The sequence below is a fragment of the Schistocerca serialis genome, chromosome 5 (genome assembly GCF_023864345.2).
Source record: "Schistocerca serialis cubense isolate TAMUIC-IGC-003099 chromosome 5, iqSchSeri2.2, whole genome shotgun sequence".
Lineage (NCBI taxonomy): Eukaryota > Metazoa > Arthropoda > Insecta > Orthoptera > Acrididae > Schistocerca > Schistocerca serialis.
In genome coordinates this window covers 650,458,245-650,477,680 of record NC_064642.1, presented here as the reverse complement: position 1 = coordinate 650,477,680, position 19,436 = coordinate 650,458,245, and the positions used below count along the sequence as shown (strand labels likewise).

Here is a 19,436-nt window from a genome sequence, read left to right as displayed (position 1 = left end):
ATATAAGGGAAATTTATGCGAAAAGATCACACATACACTGTAAACAAAACCGAAAATGATCAATATCAGACGTTATTGATAGTGAATATTCATCAACGGGTGAGGTAGCATTACCTCTGTCTCTCTATTGTTTGACCATGGGGTGACGGCACTATTATACACAGATTTTAACCGAAAACCTCCACCTCTATGTATTAGGTCAATTGCTAACTTAATTTCAACTGTTTCCGTAATAAGACTATGTTGTTTATTTGACGGCTAGTACTATGAACAAAGAGGCACAATACAGATGGAAAACCCGTTGTCACAATTAGCGGCCATTTTTTTATGGAAGGTTTGGAGAAACGTATTTTTTTAGTACGTAGATGATTTTTTTGTTTAATGGAACTAATAATTAAACGGCCTTTAAGAACATCCGAATTCAGTCCACCTAAATATTCCGTTCATAAGTAGGTGGAGGATTGCTGCCATCCCTTTCCTGATGTGTTGATCAGGAGAAATTTTGATGGTATATTGCGACATGCTTTTTGTGGAAACTCAACTTATATTGATTTGTATCTACAGACTAATAGTTGTCGCCATCCGACTCATCATGAACGACTACTTCGTTTCTTGGTTCACAGGAACAGCGTCATCTAAGAGTCTAAAACAGTGTCACCTGAATTAGCCCATCTCGAATGCACTGTTCGTCAGAAGGGTTACAGTGAAAGACAGATCATACGTGCATTGCGCTACTGACTACCCGCGAATCAAGTGGCATCAACGTCTAGGCATTTTTCCCTTACATAAGAAGCATTTCAAACGGGATTGATCATGTTCTGGGAGAAATGATGCGAAATTCATTTTTCGACCACCATCTATTAGCGCCGTTCACAGATTCGTAAATTATGATCTTGATTCGCGTAAGGCGGGCAACTAATGTATTCCTCCCTGTTGTGGCACGTCATATAATGGGCAGACCGTGGAAGACAGGTGTACTGAGCATAAGCGTCACTCACGCGTACAACAGCCGAGCTATTGCAGAACATAGCCACTACATCTACCAACCTATGGAATATACACTGAAGGGCCAAAGAAACTGATACACCTCCCTAATATCGTGTGGGGCCCCCGCGAGCACGCAGAAATGCCACAACATGACTATGGCCTGAAGTAGTGCCGGTGGGAGTTGACACCATGAATCCCGCAAGGCTGTTCATATATCCGTAAAAGTATGAGGGGATGGAGATCTGTTCTGAGGAGCACGTTGCAAGGCAGTCCAAATATACACAATAATATTCATGTCTGGCGAGTTTGGTGGCGAGCGGAAGTCTTTAAATTCAGAAGAGTATTCATGGAGCCATTCCGCAGCAATTCTGGACGTATGGGGTGTCGCATTATCCTGCTGGAAATGCCGAAGTCCGTTGGAATGCACAGTGGACATGAATAGATGCAGGTGATAAAATAGGACGCTTACGTACGTGTCACCTGTCAGGGTCGTATCTAGACGTACCAGGGGTCCTGTTCAATACAACTGAACACACCTTCCACCATTACAGTCTCCACCAGCTTGAACAGTCTCCTGCTGACATGCGGGTCCATGGATTCATGAGCGTGTCTACATGCCCGTACACGTCCATCCGCTAGATACAACTTGGAACGAGACTCCTCCGTCCAGGCAACATGTTTCCAGTCATCAACAGTCCAATATTGAAGTTGACGGGCCCAGGTGAGGCATAAAGCTTAGTGTCGTGCAGTCATCAAGGGTACAGTAAAGGGTCTTCCGCTCCGAAAGCCCATATCGATGATGTTTCGTTGAATGGTTAGCACGCTGTCACTTGTTGAAATCTGCAGCAATTTGCGGAAGGGTTGCACTTCTGTCACGCTGAAAGACTCTCTTCAGTAGTCGTTGGTCCCGTTCTTGCAGCATCTTTTTCCACCTGTAGCGATGTCGGAGATTTCATGTTTTACCGGACTGCTGATATTCACGGTACACTCGTGAAATGGTCCTACGGGAAAATCCGCACTTCATCGCTACCTCGGAGATGCTGTGTCCCATCTCATCGTGCGCCGACTATAACATCACGTTCAGGCTCACTTAAATCTTCAGAACCTGCCATTGTAACAGCACTAACAACTGCGCCAGACACTTGTTGTCTTATATAGGCGTTCCCGAACGCAGCGCCGTATTCCACCTGTTTACATATCTCTGTATTTGAACACGCATACCTATACCAGTTTCTTTGGCGCTTCAGTGTAGCAATATGGAGCTTCTGGCATGCACCTCCTCCTACTGAGATAGTGTTAATAATGAAGTAGTTGAATGTTACAAGTGAGGGTAGAGGTTATTGCGTAAGTTCTGCAACGTCTTACGTCGATCATTTTTAGTTGTGTGGTGGTACTTGTGTTAACGGTGTGTGTGTGTGTGTGTGTTTGTGTGTGTGAGTGTGCGTGCGTGTGTGTGTGTGTGTGTATGTATGTATCTTTCCGCATGCTCTGCAAATCGAAGTTCTGAATTTCCTCCGGGTGTGCAAGTGTCGAAACACTGGTCTTTGTCGAAGATTTCACTCGGCTGCATTCCCGATATTTTTTTTTTATACTTTTCGGTATGACCTTGTATAAGCTGATATTAAATGACGAGTGACCTCAAAGTAGGGTGCCTGGACTGCATAAGAATATTTGCACTGCCTCCGTTAGCGCAAGTAAGGGACTGTGCGATACCTTGTTTCCACGCGTTGATCAGAAAATCAAGATGTTGTACAGGGAGCATCCAAAAGAATCATTCGATTTGGCACGTCTATATTTCTGAAACTAATAAATACACACAGTGAATTTTGTTTTTTGATGAACGGGGAAATAAAAAAGCTTTTTTTCCCTACCTGTTCATAGGCGTTCAACTTGCCCCCGTTGAGATGCACGACATATGTCAATCCGGTACAGAACTCCACACGTCGTTGTTCGTCACCTTCACGAAGAGCTTGCAGTAGCTGAATTTTGTATGGTTTCATGTGCAAACGTCGACGCAGCACACGCCGGACGGACATGGGGACATGTTGAGCTGTGAGCTGCACGGCCAACGGATTTCTGTGGACTCCTTGTGAAACTATGACGGATGCGTTCGACGTCTGTGTCGGACAATCGGAGACGGCCCCTGCGATTTGCCTTACAAACGACCTGTTTCTGGGAATTGTTCATGCCAGCGTCTAATGCTCTGTGCTGTAGGAGGATCCATACCATACCTAGTACAAAACTCACGCTGAACAGTTGATACTGAGCCGCACTGCGCGAAACGTAGAACACAAAATGCTTTTTGTTGTCCCGACACCATTTTTACTAGAACTGAAGGGGGCGCACACTGCTACTACTTAGCCGGAACCGTATAAAACTCGAGAGTCTGCTCTTTTCAATTGTACGTTGTTCACGCACATATGTCAAATAATATAATAGTTATGATTTTTTTAGTCGGATGATTCTTTTTGATACACCATGTATTATTGGACAGTGTGACATAGCGTAAAAGTCAAGGTCCCTAATGCGAACATTGCAAACAACAAAATTATGATAAAGCTTTTCTGTACTGACTAATACACTAAATGCTTCAAATCAGCCGGTTCCGTGGTTGGTGTAATTCTCCTTGAAATATCTTCTGTTGTACTGCCGCATCATCTTATAAAATACTTAAAAGGTTAATATTTGCAGCAAGCTATGGTAAATGCAGAGTGGGGAAGAGGTCAGTTTCGCTAGCTGGCGCTCTGCTGATTGTCAACTCAAACCCGATCACCATCAGTTATATGTTAGATAGTATCTGTCTTTTCGGGAAGGTTCTCGAAATAGCTTATGTTTGCAGCGTTTGTGTATTCTGGAGTATTCGGCGTTTGTGTAAATAGAAGATTCCTGGATATTCGATGTTTGTATAAATAGCAACACTCTCCGTCAAGAAGGCCAGTTCTGTTCTGGCTATACTTTTGTGTTCGTAATAAAAGTCCTTTCAGTTCTTTTTGTTGTATTTCATTTCCTGCCCTGATTTCGGATTTGGCATCAGCCAAAAGAGTGGTGAATAATATGATACATCAGAATTACGAATAAAACCAACGAGCTTTCAGAAAAATGTGTTGCATTCCTTATTGAACGCTACTCATTTTCTGTATAAGCTATAAATAAATGCTTACCATTATTAAAGTTCCAGTACCACGGTGTTAGCTACTGAATATAAGCGAACTGCTAGAGAATTGTGTCCTATTGCTCTGATAGAAATGGCAACTAATTGTCTTAGCAATGAGAGACATTTCAGATATGTTGTCTGTTTCGACGAAGTAGTAGTAGTGGTATGGTATTCTGCCTTACAGCAGGTCTTGTCATGGGTTAAGCCTCTTCCACTTTTGTCTGTCCATAGCCAGTCTTTTCATTCCTGAATATTTGTCTACTTTGATATTGTCCAGCATTTGACATCTTCTTTTTCCTCTTCCCCTCTTTCCCTCCACCATTCCTTCCTTCCTTCAATAAACGGTCCCTCCTCAAGCAGTGTCCAATCCAGTTCCGTTTACTGTTTCTGATAATTAAGAATGTTTCTTTCTTCTCCAACTCCTCTTAATACTTCTTCATTTCTTACTCGGTCTTCCCATTTCACTTTTTCCATTCTTCTGCATATCCACAACTCTAGTGCCTCCAATCCTCTTTCATCTTCCTTCCTCAATGTTCAGGTCTCGGCACCATATGGTGCAACGCTCCAGATGTAACATTTGGCAAGTCTTTTCCTCAGATCTCTGTTTAGTGGTCCACAAAGTAATATCTGTTTCCTCTTGAATTCTTCTTTTGCCATTGCAATTCTTTTCTTAATTTCTTTTGAGCAATACATATCATCCATTATTACACTTCCCAAGTAACTGAAGTTATTTACTTGCTCTATTTCCTCTCTCCCTATTTTGATATGGCATTTTCTCCCCTTTTCTCCAATTACCATACTTTTCTTTTTCTTCTTGTTAATCTTCATTCCATATTCTTCTAATTTTCTGTTTAGGTCATCTTACATTTGTTCTATCGCTCTTTCACTCTCTGCCATCACAACCATGTCGTCTGCAAATCTTATTCAGTCTACTCTCCGAATCCCTATACAAGTTCCTCTCCTTCCATCAAAACTTTCACTAATAATTTCCTAAAGGTATATATTGAACAGTGTTTGTGATAAACAACAACCTTGTCTTACACCTCTTCCCAGTTCTATTTCTTGACTCATCACATTTCCTATTCTTACTCTTGCTCTCTGGTTCAAATATAAATTTCTAATTAGCCGTCTATCCCTCCAGTCAACTCCATGTTTCCTTAGGATTTCCATCAGTTTGTCCCATCTGACACAGTCAAAACCCTTTTCAAGATCAAGATTCTTCTCCATGTACCTCTCCCCTACCACTCACAGTAGCCCAATGGCATCTCTAGTTCCCACTCCTCGCCTGAAACCAAATTGTTCATCTCCTATTACGCAATTCAGTTTCCATAAAGCCCCTGTTGAGCGTACTCAGCAAGACTTTGGCCGCATGCGACATCAGGCTCACTGTTCTGTGTTCCTCACCCTTTTTGCTGTTCTTTTTCTTTTCTATAGGTATTAAGATACTTTCTGCAAAGTCCTTTGGCCATTTTCCTGTCATGTATATTTGATTACACAATTCAATCAACAATTTCGACAGACCTAAACGATAATTGCTATAGGTGTTTTTAGTTAGATTTTAACTGCTTAATAAAACTATTTTCGTTGATGTACCTTGGCTGAAACAGATGGCTGGCGTGTAGAGGTAGAGTGGCAGGTGGAGCACCATGTTGAGCGTGAATAAGCCCGACGCCAGGACACGGATTATTCGGCTGAAGCGGCGCTCCAAGTACTGAAACACCAACAACATGTAAGCGGACGGGGAATGGATGAATGAAATTACAAGAACTACCTATTCTAAAGACAGGGCTGACGAATCTCTTAATACTGCTAGTACAAAGTAGTAGATACATGGTGATGAGGTCAGTACAGTTTCTGAAAATACTCAGTTCTCCACATTTTTATTTTATTGCAAGAAATATTCTTCACTCTCTCATTACACGAGTACATCTACTCTTTTCCTAAAATTGTGAAGTTGGTGAAAACTTGACAAAATCAGGATATGCAAAATATTGATACGAGCACAATACTGTAATTTACTGCCGGTATGTAAATTTTTTGAGGTAGTTTTTCCATCATTTTCGCCTTGATAACGCTCTTTCTGAACAAACCACACCGGCAAGTAGGTGTTTATTCGCCATCATGCTGTACAAATTGGTATTCAAGAACCTAGAAAATCAAAATATTACATTTTTTCGTTAGAATTTGCATTATCTCTTAATTCTTCCGCAAATTTCATTAAACTCTTTTTGGTTTGAAATTATTCCACACTGCGTAACATAGTCCATGATTCCAGATTGAGATTGCTGTTAACAACACACATGTCATCTACAGTAATAAATTATTTATCGTACACATAGCCATAACAGCCTACACAGTAATAAATATCATTCTCAATATGGAGTCATTTATCCAACGATAACGAAGCTTTGTCCATTATTTTAATGAAACAGTATCAGTTGTGAGAAAACTCATGTAACTACATACTTTTACGATCCCTGGTCTTCTTGATTCTTTTATACGTTAAGGTAATGGATTAATAACGTTTTCAAACCTGTATTACCTGTTACTTTTACGTATCTCAGTTACCTATAAGAATGTATAATTTTCTTTTTGATACCAACTATAAAATATACCTTCATCGCAAGTAGCAATTTATAGATTTGAAACATTATTCTTTTAATCAATTCTGAGATGGCGAAGCCACTTTTCATTGAATAAGAATAATTAAGGAGGTACTTCATTTCCTAACAGCAAGCAGAGACATTAAAATATAAGAACTCCATTTTTCTCTAATATCACACCAAATACAAGTATATACCCTTTTCTTATAAACTCTTTTCTTTCATTTCCTTTTGATATATCTGTTCATGGTATTTCCAAACTACATCTTTCCCATTTTTATTATTCACAGTTTAAATTACTTTTGTCTGATGACTATGACATGAGTATTTTGTTCACTGTAGAAATAGTCATGTATCGATATATTCAGCAGTTTACAGTTATTAAAACCAAGTTCACTAAAAAATTCGCCCTCTCTAATTAATGTTTGTTTCAGGGTTCAGATACCTCACTTTAAAGCCACAGTATTTCTTCAGCTTAACATTTTGGCTTCTTTCAGAATTATGTAGTTGATGCAATATTACTATTCATCAATGTTCTTGACATAAGACACAGTTCGTTATTGACAGCCCTGTGAGGCCAATGCAAGGGCTACTTGAATGGAAAGTAGCGATTTCAGTATCTGGATACCTAACAAGGCTCTACATTTTATCAAAATCAGGCACAGGACGACATGTCCGCCATTTTTCGTTGAGTGGGCTTCTAAATCTGATCGCGCAGTTCGTTTCCTTGGATGTATTTATTCATCAGTTCATCTCCAGAAAAAAAGCTTTTTGAGGCTACAAATAAGTAATGTTATGACGTCTGCATTAAATGACAGAATGGTGAGTTTCCATTCACTGCAATGAAAAACTCCCAGCAGGAAAAGTTTAAAGCGTCTCTAACACATTAACATATACATGAATATAAATACATGTAACATACAAATAAATGAATCGTCATCGATGTAAACATGAACAACGTTATGAACATGAAAGATGTCATGTTTAATGGAACTGATATTATAGTCAATATATACAAAAATATAATCATACTATTTAATTTAATCCTTGTATAAATATTCAACAAGTGCAGTCATCACGATAAAGACTACTGGAGAGATTCGAAAGGTTAGGAAAGAATTCTTTCAATACCATCAGCAAAAGACTTTTGAGACATTTTTCCTGTTTCTTCAACATCAAGAGAACCATCTTCTGTCAGGGGTTTACTCTGTAAAGATAATAATTAAGTCTTTGTACACCATTTCCAAATCGGCGAAAACAACTCGAACAAATTGCGTGTATTGGGGAAGAAAGGAGAATGAAGGAATATGTAACGAAGAAATGTTACTTCAGATAACAAATATACGGACCATCACATATAAGCACGTTAAAGAACTTAAAGATCTCTGTTTCAAATAGACTTTAAAGATAATGATTCTTGCATGGGTAACTCAAATGCTCAGTCTGACAATGCTGCCATTTTAATTAAGGCAGATTTGTTACGGGAAATATTTTAGGACAAGGAGGCCCTAAAATGATGTAAGAACATAAAAATGTTACTAATTATAAATACTATTATTCAAGCAATAGTCCACATTTAACAAAATCAAAGCCTAATGAAAGTGAGACATGCAATATATTAATTAAGCAACTATGATAGATGTTGGAAACATATGTTAAAAAATATATGAATGAGAAGTACGGTAACAAAGTCATCTTCACAAGCGATGTTAGAAATATGGATGATCGTTAGCCATTCATAGAGATGAGGTAAATATTGGAATTATTACGATTAGGAAGCAAGATTAACATACATTCTGAAGAACAACACCCCTGACATAATCATTCATAATTCAAAAGATATTCCTTAACTCTCTATTCATTATATTGTCAGCCATTTTAATTTTATTCGATAAAATTAACTTTTTCTCTTTTAAGCTCAATCTTATTAAAAGAGCAGAAGAAGAACAACCGAAATAAAGAATCTAGCCTGAAAATTATAACAAATTTATTCTCAACATTTGAGGTTCTTTATCAGTCTTCCAAATATATTTTGGAAAAGTGAAAGCAATGTCAAGGGGTTAAATAGTTGGATGTATAATCGATTGTGTAGCATAATATTTTTTCATTATTGATGTGGAATTTTTGTTACAATAATACATTATATCAACAGTTAGCGGAAGGAATTCAGAAGTTCATACATTAGCTGTACCTTGTGAATAGTACAATATTGCATGAAAACTCTGAACATACGTATAAAGTTGGAAAAGTTCATTTTGCAACCAAAAAAGAAAAAAAATATGTAGACTGCCCACCAATCTGGTGGGTCAGAAAGACTTCCACTGTGTATGACACAGTTTGTAACTTGCTTCTTTATTAAGAGAGTCCCCTGAGCAAACATAAGTCAACTGAAAAAATATTACCTTATCTGATTCGGTATATAAATTTTTCCATAGTATCAGTCTGTAAATGAAAGAGGAAACGAATAACTGACATATAGTTCCTTGTTATAATCTGTATTTTTTAGTTCTGAATTAATAATGCATAACAGCAAGCATGTCAGACAACAGACTGGTATGTCCAAGGTACATCAGAAAAGTTCAGTGTATGGTGTCAGAAAACAAAGGAAACAAGAGTTAGAAAATTTCTCTTAACTGGCCTTCAAAGTAATCACAATTAGCTACTACACACGTCTGACATTGGGTGTAAAGCTGTTGGAAATTGTTTCGAAACGCTTCTTGTGGAAATCACTGGAAGCACTGTGGTCACATGGTATGTCTGCAACGCGTTAACCTTACAGAGCTAATTTAAAGTTCGGAAAGAAAAAGAAGTCTGCTGGCGCCAAATCTAGAGAATAAGGGAAGTTTTGAAGGACAAGCGCTTTGTGTTGAGCAAGAAGAATTTGTAGCTGTTGCTGATATCCAACAAGGCCATTTTTTCGAGTAATTTCAGAAGAAGCGTTTGCTGTCAATTTCCAACAGCTTTGCAACCGACGTCACAAATGTGTTGTAGCTAATGGAGATTAGTTTTAAGGCCAATGGAGATATTTTGTTCGTAACTCTTGTTTCCTTTAGTTTCTGAAACCAATCTCCGAACCTTTCCAAGGCCCTTTTAATACATGTCGTATAGTATGTACTCACAGATCAACTTGGTTGGACTAATAGACCGACTGATGACTTTAATGTAACAAAACTCACTCTTGTGCTTATATTTCACAACATGTCGTCGATATTAATCCAAGCCGAAAAGGTGTAATTTCCTGAATACTAGTTATAATATTTAACGAAGTATGAATAGTCAATTGTCTTAAAATAATTCTAAAAATAACATTTTAAGCAATCGCTCATTTCCTTCGTGTTAAACAAGTATTTATAAACGGGAAACAAAATCACTCACATATGAAAGAGTTTTATCATCAAAACGACTGGAAACTTTTATTCATTTTTATATATTTGTTTCGAGCCTAACATAGAGACATGTAATAATAGAAGAATTTACTTACAGTTCCTAGTTAACAAATGGGTTTGAGCCACAATATTAATTCCCATTCAGGTTTTCTATCTAGTATACTTCATAAACTTACCTCGTAAGTTGATGTGAGCTGAAGCTCGAAGAAGACTGGGAGAAAGACGAAGTTGGTGACGATAGAGAACAGAATGACACTCAGGCAAATCCAAGTGTATACACTGCCGTACAAGTAGATCTCTGAAGGTACACCCACCAGCGTGCTACCAGATACGTGACTGTTGAGAAAAGTGTGAGTGTATAAGGTAGATGTTGGCAACATACTATGTGTAAAATCAAGAATCATTCCCTAAGGAGATCAAATCATTTATAATTCTTTATTCATTTAATCTATGGCTCCACTACTCATTTGTATTTACCATTCGTCCCCGAATGGTAGAGGATTCCTAACGTACGAGTGTTATATCTGATTTTGTGTTTTATAGCAGATAGCCTACAACAAGATTATGAAAACTAAAGTGGCAAATATTCTCAACTGAGATGTCGATGAACTGGCTCCTATTGGTAAACGTGTCATTCTTATTCACAGAGTTCAATATGAGTACCTTGACGAGTAATCGAGAGAAGAACACCAAGGTCACTGTGATGTATATATAGTAAGTATTGTGATAATCTCAACAGTAAGCAGAATACATCTGTTTGAAATGAACATAATTCGGCAAAGTTGGCTCATTACAATTCGCAAATGATTACTGAATGCAGAGCTGTACGAGAGAACTGACTACCAAGACTAACTACAAGATAGAGTACCGTTTTCTCAAGCGGAACTTTTGGAGGCAACAGTGTGTAGTCAAAGAAGAGATTACCTCTTTCAACGCGCTGAGCAAATGCGGGTAAGTCTGCCAGTAGGCTGCCACTTGTGTTAGTAAAATGTCAGCTTGTCGATGAAACAAACGTCGGACGAGAAACCGAAGCAGACAGCTTAAGCTCTAGAAGTGTCCACGTAAGTCTCAATGTCTGCAAACCATTTATATTCTACCAGGTTCTGTATTACTGGTATTACTTGTCAGATGCATTCTTTTCGTACAAAGCAAGCCATTTCCGTCCACCTTGATCAGTGATATTCTATACTTACTTCTCTATCTTTCCAGACAATAATTACTCAACTTTGTTACTTTTAAATTCACATTAAGGTAACATTAAATCAAAGCCAGTTTCAGAGAAATAACTATAATTTCAATCGAGTTTCATAGCAATAAAAATCGCTCTTATAATTAACAAGGTAGCTTTAGTACCAGGTAGCATCACAAACATCTTATTTCGATGATTATGTGGACTATGGGCAGCAATACGATTCCTAGAGTATACTAATTTGCTTCATGGGATTCAGACTGGGAGTTCGACTTGACCTTTCCGCCACCGAGCTATTTTCTTTTGAAGACATCGTTCGCTAGATGAATCCTGTGTGAACGAGGACTGCAACCATGTAGGATACAATCATAATCAATTATATCCACGTACGGTGATATATGCATTACGTTTCTATATTTACAGACATGAACATCGTTCCGTGTGGAGAAACATAGAGGTCTTATCAGGCATTTGGAGATACACGAACTCCCGTCTTAAGGTAACCCTTTGATAATTGCTTCGTGTATTATAACTCTTCCTGGCATTTTGCAAAATAAGGTGACATCTGCTGCCATTTTGCTAGAACGAAACTCTGTTCATATGGCATACAGGGGTAAACTTCCGTGTGATAAAAGTGATGAGAATATTATAAATTTAATCTCAGTTTGCCTATGTTTCTTGCTGAATAGATTTGATTTAAGAAGTGGCGGTATCCTAACAGACTTACTCGCCTTTGCTCAGCGCGTTGAAAGAGATAATCTCTTCTTTGATTACATACATGTAAATGTTGGCTTGCATGTGAAAAATCTCCCTTGTGAGACGAATGGTGATATCTTCATGGCAGGTCTCGCTGATATCGTATTTCAGGATGTCTGCAATAATGAAATATCGTTTTTTCCCGTGGTTTTCCACAATCAGATTCTTTCACAATTCTTCAGCGTCCATGAACGAAACTTCTCATTACTGAACGTCTTATTACAAATCTTTTTGGAACAGACGCAGAAATGAATCCAGGTGAGATAATCTAGCGAGATCTACACCACCACTCAAAATCATTTGGTAGACTTCAGAAATGATGTAAATCCTACGAATCTCTTCATCCCAATACAATAGCTACACTGATCACTTTTTTGTGTATGGTGATATATAATGAGTTCATTATTTGGATACTGTTATCATATAACTAATAACCAAAACGGCCTTGCTGTGCTGGTACTGCGAACGGCTGAAAGCAAGGGGAAACTACAGCCGTAATTTTTACCGAGGGCATGCAGCTTTACTGTATGGTTAAATGATGATGGCGTCCTCTTGGGTAAAATATTCCGGAGGTAAAATAGTCCCCCATTCGGATCTCCGGGCGGGGACTACTCAAGAGGACGTTTTTATCAGGAGAAAGTCGGGTGATGCTGAGGGAATTAGATTAGGAAATGAGACACTTAAAGTAGTAAAGGAGTTTTGCTATTTGGGGAGCAAAATAACTGATGATGGTCGAAGTACAGAGGATATAAAATGTAGACTGGCAATGGCAAGGAAAGCATTTCTGAAGAAGAGAAATTTGTTAACATCGAGTATAGATTTAAGTGTCAGGAAGTCGTTTCTGAAAGTATTTGTATGGAGTGTAGCCATGTATGGAAGTGAAACATGGACGATAAATAGTTTGGACAAGAAGAGAATAGAAGCTTTCGAAATGTGGTGCTACAGAAGAATGCTGAAGATTAGATGGGTAGATCACATAACTAATGAGGAGGTATTGAATAGAATTGGGGAGAAGAGGAGTTTGTGGCACAACTTGACGAGAAGAAGGGATCAGTTGGTAGGACATGTTCTGAGGCATCAAGGGATCACAAATTTAGCATTGGAGGGCAGCGTGGAGGGTAAAAACGGTAGAGGGAGACCAAGAGATGAATACACTAAGCAGATTCAGAAGGATGTAGGTTGCAGTAGGTACTGGGAGATGAAGAAGCTTGCACAGGATAGGGTTGCATGAAGAGCTGCACCAAACCAGTCTCAGGACTGAAGACCACAACAACAACAACATCATATAACTTACGGCTCTTATTCGCAGTTGTCCTCAAAATCATGTATGAAGGGACTGCATTCAATACTAGCAGCACTTGAATCCGACGAGCGGTTCTAGGCGCTTCAGTCGGGAACCGCGTTGCTGCTGTGGCCGCAGGTTCGAATCCTACCTCGGGCATAGATGTTTGTGATGTCACTAGGTTAGTTAGGTTTAAGTAGTTCTATGTCTAGGGAACTGATAACCTCAGATATTAAGTCCCATAGTGCTTAAAGCCATTTGAACCATTTTTTTGAATCCGATGGAACATTCTCATCGGGTGTTGTAGGGACGCGTGCTGATGAGAAATTACCACGGTTAGAACCTTGAATGACGGTAGGCGCTCAAGATACTGCTCCGGGAGTAGCTTTCTGCTTATACGGTTATGTGTTTGCCATCCTCAAATCTTATGGAACGTGCTATCATCGTAAAATCATCCTAGCCTATCTGGTCGCATGAATTTCGAAATACGTAAGGAAATGAACAGCACTTTTGTATAATAAGTGTTTTTCAAGAAAATACTTTCATTGTAGTGTGAAAATAAAACTTTTTCTCTAAATTAATTTTCTTTCAAAACACTTATTCTACAAAAGTGCTGTTAATTTTCTTACCTATTTCGAAATTCATATATATATACTTTAATAAAAGAATTAAATTAGAGAAAAAGTTTTATTTTCACACTACAATATATATATATATATATATATATATATATATATATACTTCAATAATAGAATTAAATTATTCTCACACTACAATGAAGGTATATGTATATACGAGGTGCGGCTAGAAAAAAACCGGACTGATGCTGGAAAAAACATTTATTTACAATTATTTACAATTTCATGTTATCTCCTTCAATGTACTCTCCTCCTCGGTCTCTACACCTATCCATACGAATTTTCCACTGTTCATAGCAATGCTGCAGATCATTTTCGGTAAGTCCATACATTACTTCCGTCGCTTTTTCTTTTACTGCTTCAACAGTCTCAAATCTAGTTCCTTTCAAAGCTGACTTGACTTTAGGGAAAAGAAAAAAAGTCAAAGGGGGCCAAATCAGGTGAGTAGGGTGGATGATCTAAGATGGGAATGTTGTGTTTTGCCAAAAACGTCTTCACTGACAACGCACTGTGAGCTGGGGCATTGTCTTGGTGAAGGATCCATGACTTTTTTCTCCACAAATCGTTCCGTTTTCTCCGTACTCGCTCACGTAGGGTAGCCAGGACGCTAATGCAGTAATGCTGATTCACTGTTTGTCCCTCTGGTGCCCAATCAATGTGCACAATCCCTTTGATGTAAAAAAAAAACAATCATCATTGCCTTGAATTTCGATTTTGACATTCGTGCTTTTTTTTGTCGTGGAGAACCAGGAGTTTTCCAATGCATCGATTGGCGTTTAGTTTCGGGATCGTAAGTAAAAAACCACGATTCATCGCAAGTGATAACATTTTGTAGGAAGGTGGGATCACTTTCAATGTTTTCCAGGACGTCAGAACAAATCATTCTTCGGCGTTCCTTCTTTTCAATTGTGAGACACTTTGGAACCATTTTTGAACACACTTTGTTCATGTTGAAACTTTCATGAAGAATCTGCCTAACACTTTCCTTGTCAACTCCTGTTAACTCAGACACTGCTCTGATTGTTAAACGGCGATCTTGTCGAACAAGTTTACCGATTTTTTCAATGTTTGCATCAGTTTTTGGTGACAATGATCTGCCAGTGCGAGTGTCATCACTGGTGTCTTCGCGGCCATCTTTAAACCGTTTAAACCACTCAAACACATGTGTTCGCGATAAACAATCATCGCCGTACACTTGTTGTAACATTACAAACGTTTCACTTGCAGATTTTCCTAGTTTGAAACAAAATTTGATGTTAACACGCTGTTCTTTCTGTACACTCAACATTTTCCGACGCACAGACAAAACGTCAACTAATTAAAAACAGACGCCACGGGCAGACTGAGTGCAGGAGGCAGATGAAACTCGAGCAGTAGGCGGAGCGAGAGTCACGTGACAGGCCACGCGACTTTCAGCCTTATTGCATTCGTTTTATTGTTTCACCAGTACTAGTCCGGTTTTTTTCTAGCCACACCTCGTAGGGTGGTCAGAAAATATCTGAAACGCTTGTCGTGATGTTGTAGGGTAGATTGTACTGAGACATAAATGTTGCGAAAAAAATGCAATACGTTGCGTCGTTTCCGAGTTATTTAGCATTGAAGTTAGCCAATATGTTCGTTGCGCGCGCGAATTCAAGTTTCTGCTAACCAAACAAAGCACTCGTTAGGTAACACCGCTCCTGGCAGGCCCCTTGAATGCGAGCGCGCGACGCCCCGATTGGCTACATTCAGTGCTTAATAACTCGGAAACGGTGCAACGTATCGCATTTTTTCTTAACATTTATGTCACGGTGCAACCTGCCCTGCAACACCCCTACGAGCGTTTCAGACATTTTCCTCCCTCTGCCTCTACAGGAGTGTCACAAATATATTGCTCAATTTGTGACACTCCTGTGGAGGCAGAGGGAGGCTCGCTGGCACAATTTCTGCACGACAGACTGACGACACACCAGGTGTGACGGAGAAGGTACATCATAACATAATGGACGGGTACAACGCATACATCGACTTAGGTGGTCGCCGTACTGAGCAGCTGATTTGTGCATGAGTAACCGTTGCTGCACTCGTTTTTGTTTTTCTTCTTCTTCTTTTTTTCAGTAATGTCAGGAATCTTTTCAGGTTTACTACAGACAAAAGTGCTGATAAGTTCTTTAATTTTTCTCCTTGCAGTTACTAAATAATTAAATTCATAAAGCAGAAATGAGTATGTTAAAAAACTAATCTGAAATGGTTGTAGAGCTGAGACGGTATATTCCCAGCCGTTGGTTCCTATTCGATATATTGTGTGCTCAGTGACCTCAACATATCTTCGAAGTATGCAGCTGGAACTACCGAACGCCCTGCATCATTACTACCAAGCAATTCTCAAGTAGTGTACTAATTTACGGAAACATGTGAGTAATGTCTTGCAGAGTGGATGGCTCACCTCGATATCTGCGAGATGGCGACGGGGAGCACCCTCATAGTCTTTCCGCCGTGCAGGTAGTCCACCTTGGCAGTGTTCTTGGCACGGCCACAGATGCCGAAGTAGAGGCCTATGGCCACGGAGAGAGAGGGCATTAGCGCGAAAGCCACGTAGTCCACCCAGCCGAACAGCACCTGTCTCCCCACCACACCTGCTGCCGCAGCTGTTACGTTGGCCGCCATGTTGCTCCCACCAGTGGTGACGGTTGTGTGTGCACCTGGACGCTGCTATCACCGAGGACCCCTGAAATATCACGTCACTCTTATTAGCAACACAGCCAAACTTCCGTATTAGACAGTTTCTTTTTCCGGCTTTTAAAGCATCATATGGTTCATATGGCTCTGAGCACTATGGTACTTAACATCTGAGGTCATCAGTCCTCTAGAACTACTTAAACCTAACTAAAAGGACATCACACACATCCATGCCCGAGGCAGGATTCGAACCTGCGACCGTAGCGGTCGCTCGGTTCCAGACTGAAGCGCCTAGAACCGCTCGGCCACACCGGCCGACTTTTAAAGCATCAAAAGAAGAAACGATACCTTGGGATTCTACACCTATACTATACACTGCAAACGACTGTGAAGTACATCGTAGACGGTTGTTCCCATTTTATCGATTTGAGGGATTCTTTCCATCCCAATCGCGGATGGAACGCGAGAGAAATGCTTAAATGTCTCTGTACCCCCTGTAACTAGTGTAATCCTGAAATGAGATTTTCACTCTGCAGCGGAGTGTGCGTTGATATGAACCTTCCTGGCAGATTAGAACTGTGTACCGGACCGAGACTCGAACTCGGGACCTTTGCCTTTCGCGGGCAAGTGCTCTACCAACTGAGCTACCCAAGCACGACTCACGCCCCACCCTCACAGCTTTACTTCTGCCAGTACCTCGTCTCCTAACTTCCAAACTTTAAAGAAGCTCTCCTGCGAAACTTGCAGAACTAGCACTCCTGAAAGAAAGGATATTGCGGAGACATGGCTTAGCCACAGCCTGTTGGATGTTTCCAGAAATGAAATTTTCATTCTGCAGCGGAGTGTGCAGCGCAGAGCTTCTGTAAGGTTTGGAAGGTAGGAGACGAGGTACTGGCAGAAGTACAGCTGTGAGGGCGGGGCCTGAGTCGTGCATGGGTAGCTCAGTTAGTGGAGCACTTGCTCGCGAAAGGCAAAGGTCCCGAGTTCGAGTCTCGGTCCGGCACACATTTTAATCTGACAGGAAGTTTCATATTAGTGTAATCTTGTCTTCGCGCCGCCTATGGCAGAATGGCACTTGCTCTAACAGAAGCATAAATTGGAACATTAAGAAGAGGGCAACATATATATTCCATATTCCTAGATTTCTCATAATCATTTGACGCAGTGCCCCATTGTGGACTGTTGACGAAGGTGCGAGCACAAGGAATAAATTCACAGATATGTGAATAGATTGAAGACTTGTTAAGTAACAGAACACAGTGTGTTGTTCTCGTCAGGAACAAGGGTATCGTCAGGAGTGCCCCCCAGGACAATGTGATAGGACCGCTGTTGTTTTGCCGCGCGGAGAGTGGCTGCGTGGTTTAAGGCGCCACGTCACGGATTGCGCGGCCCCTCCCGCCGGAGATACGTCTCCTCCCTCGGACATGGATGTGTGTGTGTGTGTGTGTGTGTGTTGTTGTTGTTGTTGTTCTTAGCATTAGTTTAAGTAGTGTATAAGTCTAGGAATCGATAACCTCAGCAGTTTGGTCCCTTAGGAATTCACACACATTTGAACATTTTGAGTTTTTGTTCTCTACGTACATAAATGACTTGGCGGACCAGTGATCTGCGATTGTTTGCCGATGGCGCTATCGTGTACAGTAAGGTGTTGAAGTTGAGTGATTGTAGGAAGACATAAGAAGAGTTAGACAAAATTTCCAAATGTTAATGAATGGTAGCTAGCTCTAATTCTGGGAAAGCGTAAGTTAATTCGAATGAGTAGGAAGAGCAAACCTGTAATGTTGGGATACAGCATTAGTAGTGTCCTGACTGACACAGTCACGCCGTTTAAATATTTGGGCGTAACACTGGAAAGCGATATAAAGTGGAACGGCCATGTGAGAATTGTGGTAAGGAAGGCGATTGGTGAACTTCGGATTATTGGGAGAATTTTGAGAAAGTGTGGTTCATCTGTAAAGGAGATTTGCATATAGGACGCTGGTGCAACCTGTTTTCTAAACACTGCTAGAGTGATTCGGATCAGTAACAGGTCGTATTATAGGAGGACATCCAAGCAGTTCAGAGGAGGGCTGCTAGATTTGCTACCGATAGGTTCAAACAATATTTAAGTGTTACGCAGATGCTTCGGGAGTTCATGCGGGAATCCATGGAGGGAAGGCAACTTTCTTTTCGAAAAACTCTACTGAGAAAATTTAAAGAACAGTAATTTGAAGCTGACTGCCGAACTGTCCTACTACTGCGAACATACACTCCTGGAAAAGGAAAAAAGAACACATTGACACCGGTGTGTCAGACCTACCATACTTGCTCCGGACACTGCGAGAGGGCTGTACAAGCAATGATCACACGCACGGCACAGCGGACACACCAGGGACCGCGGTGTTGGCCGTCGAATGGCGCTAGCTGCGCAGCGTTTGTGCACCGCCGCCGTCAGCGTCAGCCAGTTTGCCGTGGCATACGGAGCTCCATCGCAGTCTTTAACACCGGTAGCATGCCGCGACAGCGTGGACGTGAACCGTATGTGCAGTTGACGGACTTTGAGCGAGGGCGTATAGTGGGCATGCGGGAGGCCGGGTGGACGTACCGCTGAATTGCTCAACACGTGGGGCGTGAGGTCTCCACAGTACATCGATGTTGTCGCCAGTGGTCGGCGGAAGGTGCACGTGCCCGTCGACCTGGGACCAAACCGCAGCGACGCACGGATGCACGCCAAGACCGTAGCATCCTACGCAGTGCCGTAGGGGACCGCACCGCCACTTCCCAGCAAATTAGGGACACTGTTG

The 19,436-nt window shown here is 40.6% G+C and overlaps 1 protein-coding gene across 1 annotated transcript in view; it reads right to left on the bottom strand.

Annotated features, from left to right (window-relative positions):
• Positions 1–16,641, bottom strand: part of LOC126482154 (sodium-coupled monocarboxylate transporter 1-like) — a gene marked incomplete at its 3' end in the record, with an annotated part of 74,665 nt that extends 58,024 nt beyond the window's left edge. The window contains exons 1-3 of the mRNA XM_050106131.1: positions 16,421–16,641; positions 10,307–10,466; positions 5,735–5,852 (exon numbers count right to left, since the gene is read on the bottom strand). Of these exons, the coding sequence (XP_049962088.1) occupies positions 5,735–5,852; positions 10,307–10,466; positions 16,421–16,641 (499 nt within the window). The remainder of the gene's footprint in view (positions 1–5,734; positions 5,853–10,306; positions 10,467–16,420) is intronic.
• Between the last annotated feature and the right edge of the window lie 2,795 nt (positions 16,642–19,436).